General features: G+C 28.7%; 1 protein-coding gene across 1 annotated transcript; it reads right to left on the minus strand.

Annotated features, from left to right (window-relative positions):
- Positions 1-4,566: 4,566 nt before the first annotated feature.
- LOC135949168 (HDC15381) lies at positions 4,567-8,595 on the minus strand. Its single transcript, XM_065498639.1, has 3 exons — positions 8,399-8,595; positions 4,974-5,162; positions 4,567-4,870 (listed from the first exon to the last, which is right to left on the minus strand). The coding sequence occupies exons 1-3, from the start codon at positions 8,593-8,595 to the stop codon at positions 4,735-4,737; spliced, it is 522 nt and encodes a 173-aa protein (XP_065354711.1). The 3' UTR covers positions 4,567-4,734.
- Between the last annotated feature and the right edge of the window lie 2,042 nt (positions 8,596-10,637).

Genomic DNA, 10,637 nt, shown 5'->3' on the forward strand with positions numbered 1-10,637 from the left:
TTCTTACGAATAATTATTCGAACAATTTAAAAATGGCCATTTTCGAATAACGAATAATTCAAACAATTTAATGTAGAATAATCGAATAGAACTAATAAATGTTCATATATATTCAAATTTATTAAATTGCTTAAAATTTTTCATAATTCCAAATTTAAATAAGTAATAATGACTCACAAAAATTGTATTGTTTCTGAAATTCTACAAATAACTAAAGACAAAGGGACTTTCGATCACTGTAGATGAGTGTTCCGATAGCTCCTTCTATAAATATATAAATATTACTACAAGAAGTTACAATTCTAAAAACAAATCTTTCAAAATTTTTAACTTAGGACTTGAACGAATGAAAATAAAAGGTACGGAATAAAATATTTGTTATTTAGCTGGCGAAATATTTGGAGAATCGCAATTAATAATCAAAATATTAACTTAGATTAAAGTGGAGTTGAATATGATGGAGAATGTGATTTTGAAACGGTCGTCGAAATTGATATTGAGGATGACATTTATAATGATAACGTTGAAATAGATGAAGGCCATGATCTCAAAATATATGTATATAAGTGATGTTATATAAATAGTGATGTTTAATAAATCGAATGATAAACACAAATATTGCAAAGTTACGTTTAGCTGCATGAAACGCATGGAGTTCGTCTTATACATGATTTTGAACATCGTTGAACATCTTTGTCTAATATGGTAATAAACTTTTAGCATATTTGTAAAAGCGGCAATTATGCACTGCCTGACTTCAAATTAGCCACGTTCACTGACAATGATATCAAACTATTGACAGATTCCCTTTATTATGTAATTCCCCAAGACCACTTTATTAAGCAAAGATTCGGCAACGTTGATAGAGCTTGATGAATAATACAATTTGTTATAAATTTAGATAGTGAATTTTAGATATAGTGAATTATTAATTTACTAAAGAATTAGTTACTCAATTTAAAACCCGAATTAATGAACGACATAAAAAAGTTCTTATAATACGTTTATATTGTATTTGAATTCAGGATCATGTCCAACTAGCTCAAATTTTGTAAAGCATTGCTCCAAAACGGAAACTAAAGGGTTTGCTAGTCAATTGTTTTGTAGATTGTTCGGCAGTTAATCTGATCAGAATATTTTTGTTGAAAATTTAATGATGGACTTTGTTTTCGAATGTTTTTTAACATTATCAATACTTGAATTGTTAACTTTAACGTTATTTTTTGTTTTTCTTTAACAATAAAATATTAAAAAACCGACATCAAAACTTCATTCTTTACTTTTTTTTTTAAAAAAATAAATCGGGTTTCGGTTTTTTCTATCAAAAACCGGTTCGAATAACCGGTTTTTAGCCTTTTTTGTCAATTTCAGAATTGACGTACATTAAATTATTTTTATACTCTTCGACATGAGTGGCAAAGGCATAGAATAAACACATAGAACGGAAGGAGAGAGTAATATATATGGGGGATTTCATGTCAAGTGAACCAACTTTTGAAATCGATGTCTTCCGATCGGGATGAAATTTGCACCAAGGTTAGCTCTATTGGATAGTAACTCAGACACAATTTTTCAACAACATCGGTCGAGAACTCTCTGAGTTATAGGGGGTAAAATTTTGACAATTTGGTCAAACAGGGGTTTTTTCTTATCCATGTAACTTATTACCTATTGTTCTTAGCAAAATGTGTTCCAAATAGTATAGATAGCTATTTCTTCGATCTTTCGAAAAAAAATATTTAAAAAAAAAAATAAAAAATTTTTAATATTTTTTTTCCGAAATCAAAAACTTTTTTGACTTTTTTTTAAAATACGCTATTTTTTTTATTTTTTTTTTTTTCTTAAAATAAAGTTTAGATATTTTCCTTGAACACCTACTTGGTCGCTTAGTGGGATGCGAGTGGGATATCTATCAAAATAAATATTTTGTAACTCAAAACATAAAATTTTTGACTTTTTTTGCAAAATCAAAAACTTTGTTGACTTTTTTTTTCAAAATGGACCCTTTTTTAATCTTTTTTTTTTGGTCAAACAAAAACTTAGATATTATCCTTGAAGACCCTTTTGGTCGCTTAGTGGGATGCGAGTGGGATATCTATCAAAATAAATATTTTTTAACTCAAGACTTACAATTTTTGACTTTTTTTTTTGCAAATACGATTTTTTTTCCAAATGGGCCCTTTTTTTAATTTTTTTTTTGTAGTCGAAAGAAAGCTTAGGTCCATTCCTTTAAGATATTTTTAGTCCCTTAGTGGGATGCGAGTGGGATATCTATTAAAATAAATATTTTGTAACGCAAGACATACAATTTTTTAATTTTTTTTTGCAAAATCAAAATTTTTTTCCAATATGGGCCCTTTTTTAAATTTTTTTTTTGCTCAAAAGAAAGCCTAGGTCCATTCCTTTAAGATATTTTTAGTCCCTTAGTGGGATGCGAGTGGGATATCTATCAAAATAAATATTTTGTAACGCAAGACATACAATTTTTTAATTTTTTTTTGCAAAATCGAAATTTTTTTCCAATATGGGACTTTTTTTTAAAATTTTTTTTTGCTCAAAAGAAAGCTTAGGTCTTTTCCTTTATCTATTAAAATAAAAATGTTGTAACTCAAGACATTCAATTATTGACTTTTTTTTTGCAAATTCGAATTTTTTTTCAAAATGGGCCCTTTTTTAAAAATTTTTTTTTAGTCAAAAGAAAGCTTAGGTCCATTCCTTTAAGATATTTTATGTCCCTTAGTGGGATACGAGTGGGATATCTATCAAAATAAATATTTTGTAACTCAAGATATACAATTTTTGATTTTTTGGCAAAATCAAAAACTTTTTTGACTTTTTTTTAAAATGGGCCCTTTTTGTAATTTTTTTTTTTGCTATAAAGAAAGCTTAGGCCTATTCCTTTAAGATGGTTTTGATCGCTTAGTGGGATGCGAGTGGGATATATATCAAAATAAATGTTTTGTAACTCAAGACATACAATTTTTGTGTTAAAACATTTATTTTGATAGATATCCCACTCGCATCCCACTAAGGGACTAAAAATATCTTAAAGGAATGGACCTAGGCTTTCTTTTGAGCAAAAAAAAAAATTAAAAAAGGGCCCATATTGGAAAAAAATTTTGATTTTGCAAAAAAAAATTAAAAAATTGTATGTCTTGCGTTACAAAATATTTATTTTGATAGATATCCTACTCGCATCCCACTAAGGGACTAAAAATATCTTAAAGGAATGGACCTAAGCTTTCTTTTGACTACAAAAAAAATTTTAAAAAAAGGGCCCATTTGGAAAAAAAATCGTATTTGCAAAAAAAAAAGTCAAAAATTGTAAGTCTTGAGTTAAAAAATATTTATTTTGATAGATATCCCACTCGCATCCCACTAAGCGACCAAAAGGGTCTTCAAGGATAATATCTAAGCTTTTGTTTGACCTAAAAAAAAAGATTAAAAAAGGGTCCATTTTGAAAAAAAAAAGTCAACAAAGTTTTTGATTTTGCAAAAAAAGTCAAAAATTTTATGTTTTGAGTTACAAAATATTTATTTTGATAGATATCCCACTCGCATCCCACTAAGCGACCAAGTAAGTGTTCAAGGAAAATATCTAAACTTTATTTTAAGAAAAAAAAAAAAATAAAAAAAATAGCGTATTTTAAAAAAAAGTCAAAAAAGTTTTTGATTTCGGAAAAAAAATATTAAAAATTTTTTTTTTTTTTTTTTAAATATTTTTTTTCGAAAGATCGAAGAAATAGCTATCTATACTATTTGGAACACATTTTGCTAAGAACAATAGGTAATAAGTTACATGGATAAGAAAAAACCCCTGTTTGACCAAATTGTCAAAATTTTACCCCCTATAACTCAGAGAGTTCTCGACCGATGTTGTTGAAAAATTGTGTCTGAGTTACTATCCAATAGAGCTAACCTTGGTGCAAATTTCATCCCGATCGGAAGACATCGATTTCAAAAGTTGGTTCACTTGACATGAAATCCCCCATATGGAAAAATTACTCTCTTTTCATACAATAACAAAATACATGCAATACATTCTCATGAATTAGGTTTTTGACAACAGACTTAGGTTTTTGGCTCTCAGTTACCTATCTAGTTGTTGTCTATGGGCAAAGGTATGTATATATAAGTTTGTCAGTCCGTTCGTACATTTTTCATTTGCGACCCCACAAAGTGTATATATTCTGGATCGTTATAGATAGCGAAGTCGATATAGCCATGTCCGTCTGCATTTTGAAATCAACTTTCCGTGGCCCCCAAATAAATTACATACATGATTCATACAGCAATATATGGGGAATTCTTCTGGCTCGGTTGCTCACAAATGGCTGAGATAGAAAGAAAAAACCCGGACAACATCGATTTTTGCCCTATTTTTGATATTTATTTTGGGAAAACAAAATTTTTGAATATTTTGTTCATAAACTAATTTTTTTTTGTCATAAAATCTTTTCCCCAAAAAGTTTATTTAAAAATTAAAAAAAAATTTTAAAAAATTAAAAAATAAAATTTGGAAAAAACTTTTTTAAAAAACAATTTGGAAAAAAAAATTAAAAACAATTTAAAAAAAATAAATTTTATTTAAATAAAAATATTTTAAAAAAAATGTTCTCACCACTTAGGTTTCTGACAACTGAGTTAGGTCTTTGACAGGCCGTATTATATTGGGGTTGGGTATATAAAATAATGAACGAAAATAGAATAAATATACAGATTACAAAAATGTTATTAAATAAATTGTGTGTAACGTTTAAACAATTGTTCTACAATGGGACACTCTCCAAATGTCTCATCACAATTTGCACCATTTTGACCGGCTTCTCGAGCATTTATATAACGTTCATTTACATTAGAATACAGAGGCCTGAAACAAAGCGAAGATGAAATATGTATGTATATGAAACACGATTAGATAAATAAGAAAATGGAAAAAGTAAACACCAAAGCCAAGGAAATGGTAAACTCACGTGAAAATCGCATTTATTAGTTTATGGTAAATAATTCTGCCATAATCATCCACTATTTCATGTCCATCGTTGTCCGTGATGTGTAGCTGCCTGGTATCTTCATCACTTGCGTTGAAGTCTTCGCTTAAAGGAGCACGTGCCACTTCGCAAATGACCTTTAATAAACATTCGTTACCGAAATAACCAAAGCTTCAGGCATTTCAAAACCAAATACAATCAATAACAACAGCACCATTGTAATAAGAGAATTCATAAATCCAAGAGTTTTTGGTACATCCACATTGACGATAACGATAAAGACCATTTAATAAGCAAATTTTGGAGAAAATTAAATAAAATTTATTTTCTAAATAAACATAATAATAGAATAAATGTTTACATTAGGGTGGCCCTTAACAAAAAAGGTTTGATTTTTCCCAGTCTCAAACCCCAGTTTGGTGAATTTTTTGTAAAAAAATTATCGTGAAAAAATTTTAGGTTGTGAGAGTGAAAAAAATCTGGAAAAATACGCCTTATAGCTAAGAGCAAGCCTAATGTACATACATGCATATGCATGTATGTATGTATGCATACATATATACCTGTATACTTATTGTACAATGTCCATTCATATAAATTAAGCAATACTATTAAAATAAAACTTCGAATGGTTATACTATCTCCCCTTCATCAGAAAATTTCAAAACATCTTTTTTTGGACGCAAAATTTGTTGCTAATGAACAAAATTAGAGCCATGCAAATCGCACTTCAAATACTAACGGAGCCAAATTTTTAAATTTCAATCAGGGAGCAGCATTTCTCTCTGGCAGACAGCTATGGCCAATTGTGGACTGATCGTCACAAAATTCAGTAGTATGGATTTTACTACTGATCTGTGTTAAATTTTGCTTTGATATCGATATTTATAATACAATTATGTAATTTAAAATATTTGTCGCTCCTTATATTAGAGCTACGATTTTCATAAATTTGTACGTCGACTTTTTTTATAATAATCCTCTTGAATTATTGAATGTCGAATTTTAAACTGATTACGTTATTTATAAGAGATGTATGCATTTAAGTGATTTTGGGAAATATACCTAATATGGGGGATATGATCAAATATGAACCTAATTCTATCTGTAATGTATGTCGAATTTTAGCCTTATAAATAATTATGCGTATTTAAGTGATATTCGGAAGAGATCGGCCCAATTATGAGCCGATTGTACGTCGACTTTTATAAGTCCGGAACAATAACGGAACATCACTTTTCATAAGTTTATAGGAGAAGCAAAAAACGATATAAAATGAAAACTACTTGAGATATTGAAACAAAATTTTCAAATTTCAATTACAATGACTCTAGAAACATAGAGAATTATATTAGAGACGAGACACTCCGATATGTCTGATACAAAAACAAAATACATTGACTAGCATGTATTTTGTTGATGCCAGAGATAGGTTTTTGACAACAGACTTAGGTTTCTGAAAATTACGTCTCGTCTCTATGTTACCCTATGTCTAGAAATATATTTTATAAAAAACAAGTAAGAGTGCTATATTCGGCTGTGCCGAATCTTATATACCCTTCACCAAATTATACTTCAAAATAAAAATTTTAAATATTTTTAGGTAAACAAAATTTATTTTTTTCCAAAGTTGTTTTTTTCATTTTTTGGAAAAAAAATTTTCTAATTGTTATTTTAAATTTTTAATTTTTTTTTTTTTAAATTTTTTTTTTTGGTGAAAAACAAAATTTCGGGTTCAAAATTTTTTTTTCCGATTTTGACCCATTGTAGGTCCAACTTACTATGAACTTATATACGTCGTTGCAAATGTCTTCGAAATATCTATTATTAGATATCCATATTGTCTACGTTAATGTCTTAGTAATACAGATATAGGTAAAAAGTAGGTAAAAAATCGATGTTGTCCTGGTTTTTTCCTCATATCTCAGCCATCTGTAGACCGATTTTGCTGATTTTAAATAGCAAACTTCTCGAAAGCATGTCTGACAGAATTATTGAAGATTTGGATCCCGAAGATATCTGGGGTCTTCAGAAAATTGATTTCAACAGACAGACAGACGGACATGGCTTAATCGACTCCGTTATCTATAAGGATCCAGAATATATATACTTTATAGGGTCGGAAATGAAAAATGTAGAAATTACAAACGGAATGACAAACTTATATATACCCTTCTCACGAAGGTGAATATCTCCGAAATCTTCCGGCTCGGTCGCTATTTAAAATCGAGAAAATCGGTCCACAAATGCCTGAGATATAAGGAAAAAACTAGGACAACCTAGATTTCTGACCTATTTTTGACCTATATCTGGATTACTAAGTCATTAATATAGACAATATGGATATCTAATGATAGATATTTCAAAGACTTTTGCAACGACGTATATAAGACCATTGTAGTTGGACATACAATGGGTCAACATCGGAAAAAAATATTTGTTAACCCGAATTTTTTTTCATCAAAAAATTTTTTTTTTGTCATAAATTCTTTTTCCAAAAAAATTAATTAAAGAAATTTAAAAAAAAAATTTGAAAAAACTTTTTTTAAAAAAAATTAAAAAATAATTTGGAAAAAAAAAATTTTAAACATTAAAAAAAAAATTTTGATTTTGTTTAAATAAAAATATTTTTAAGTATAATTTGGTGAAGGGTATATAAGATTCGGCACAGCCAAATATAGCTCTCTTACTTGTTTAAACTAAAAAAGTTTCTTCATTAAATTTTCATTAAGACTACAACAAAAAAAATTAGGATTCTACCTAAAATAAGGTAAAAACGATTTATTAATTACTTAAAGCGTATACATACGTTATTTTGTTTAAGAAAATCATGTACTTGATGATACTTTAGTTGCAATTTTGTTTATAACTTGGTCATTTTTGATAGTAAAAGTTTAAAGTTTTGTACGCATATGTAATATGATGTAGTGAAGCGTAATCAATAATAAAATCAATTTCGAATTTTTTGATGATACGTTGTTTTGCATTTTAGGTGACGATATGTATATTGATTAGTTATGTCGTGGACTGTATATGGGGGCTATGGTCAAATTTTAACCGATCTTTTTTTAAAAATCCAGTCCCATTTGGAATCCCTAAATACAATACAGATTATGCGTATATTCTATGGTATTAAGAAAGAACTTTGTTTATAGAAACTTCAACTATTTAGTCGTCATTCTTCGGCGGTATGCAGGATTTTTGTTTTTTCTCATGATCATGCTCTTGTTTGACTACTACAGTTTTTAAGGCTGTATAAAATGACTACCTAATGAAAATCTTAATTAATCAAACAATACATACATACATATATACAGAATGTATTTGAGATTGCAATCTTATTTGGAAACATGAATCGGGGCCCAACCTGTGGTAAAACTAAATATAATTAGAATCAACAAATTTACCGTTGCAAAACAGTTTCTATAAAATCATAGATAAGAGAACGACTTTTATCGTAATGCATCAGCATATCCGTTGAACGTTTACGTGCACTTGTACGTGCTACAAATGTTGATGTGTTATAAAAGCTCCACCAGTACAATGGAATGGTCGGCGGGGAATATTGCATTTGAAAATTATAAAAATAACTCAATGATCTCATCTTGTCTGCCATCATAATCGGGAATGATGTACCAAAAACGAACTAAAAGAAAGAAAAAACCATTAATGTTTGTACAAAATAGCGGACTTTTCTTTAAAATAAATTAAAAAAAAACACTACTACTAACTACTTTTTAATTCAAATTTGCTTTCAAATAAAAAAAGGATAATAATAGACATACATACTTACTTTTTGAATATACAAACTATTATATGGCGTATTTTGCAGCGCATATGTTTTGTGACATTAAATCTGTAAACGTGGTGTAATTTTTAACTTTGCAAGTTTTCTTGCCGCTTACTTCTGATCAAATTTACAAAAATCACATTTTTTATAAAATATTTGACTTTAACACAGAGATTGAAAGTAACTCGTCCATATATCAAAAAACCCAAATTGTGATTTATATTTTTGTGATAAAAATAAATCACTGAAAATAACAGTTATAAAATGATTTTCATTTAAATGGTTTGGTATGACCTTTATTCGTTTTTGTTGTTTTTTAATGGTTTGGTGAGAGATAAATAATTCATTTGTTCTTGTTCTTAATAACTGTTACTTTCTCTTTTATTTACATACAATAACATATTATTAGTATTTTTTGACAAATTATGGAAATAATTTGATAAGTATGAAGTAATGAAATCTGAGTAACAGAAAAGAGAATTTTTTTTTTAATTGTTATAAATCTTTTGATAAATTTTATATATTTATTAAGCTTGTGACTTTTATTTGCGAACATGAAAAATAAATCACAAAAATGCATTTGATGCAAATCAACGCAAATGCATTTTTGTGATTTATTTTTCATGTTCGCAAATAAAAGTCACAAGCTGACCTTTACGAAAAAAATAAATTATAAAAATTATAAATTATTTGTGTTTGTTTCTTTTCTGTTTCTCTCAAACCCAAACTTAAAATGTTCTCGAATAAATCACTCTCTCAGTGATATATCACAAAAAATTATTTTTAAATGTCGCAGCCATTTAAAAAATGAGAATTTACCATTGAAATTAAAGTGAACCCGTTATTTTCGGTCTCTGCTTTAACAGCATGCCACGCACACAATTGACAATATTTTTATCTAATTTTTTGGCTACCTTAGTTTCAATGTGTTTACTATTGAATGGCATTAAAATTTTTGAAATCGGAGTCAACAGAAAGTTGGACTTTTGGCCGAGATCTTTGAAATTGAGATCTGGGTCACCGTGTGGCATCTATTCGATTTTGACATACAAAATTGAACACAGACTTGCTGTGTGTAAAGAGACGAGCAAGTTTAAAAGGGAATCGAAGAGACTTGCTTCAAGTAAATTTGCTGTGTGTAAAAGCAGACATAGATTTCTACCATGGATTGTGAGCAAACGCGACAGGCATCTTGCGGAAAACTTTCTCATACCCAAGTGATATTTCAAAATTTAAACCACTGAGCCACAATCTCTCGCACTTTCAATCTCCGATCGGCCAACACCATATAGTGAATATTTTCAATTGTTTCTAGTGTCCAGAACGTTCGTCATCTTCCGTGCTTGTACGACCATAACGAAATTCAGTAAATAATTTTTTTACCATTGAATCCGCAAAAAAATAATGCTTAATGAGCACATGAAATTAACTTTTTTCCTCAAGTCACGCTGTAGTCTGCTATCAATGGCTTTCAAACACGAACTAAATGACGCAGCTTGTTCAAATTTTGACAGGAGTCAACTGACAGATGCAGTGTTGCTCTTTCAGTTAAGAGGCGGGAAATTCAAAAAGTCACGGACTTATTGAATCACTCTCGTATATACATAAATATATCTATGTAGATACATAGATAAATATTAATAAATGTAACTTAATATTATTGAACTTACTTTCACTACACCTCCACCCTGAAAGATTAAAAATCGTTTAATTCTTTTTGAAGTCATCGCATCATTATCGGCTTTGCATGTTGAATTTTCAGCAGTTTCAGTTGAATTTGAACGTTGATATAAATCATCAATAGTATTAAATAAATTGTGGTACTCGTAATATATGAATAAACTTAATATAATAAT

This window comes from Calliphora vicina, chromosome 1, assembly GCF_958450345.1.
Source record: "Calliphora vicina chromosome 1, idCalVici1.1, whole genome shotgun sequence".
In the NCBI taxonomy this organism is placed as follows: domain Eukaryota; kingdom Metazoa; phylum Arthropoda; class Insecta; order Diptera; family Calliphoridae; genus Calliphora; species Calliphora vicina.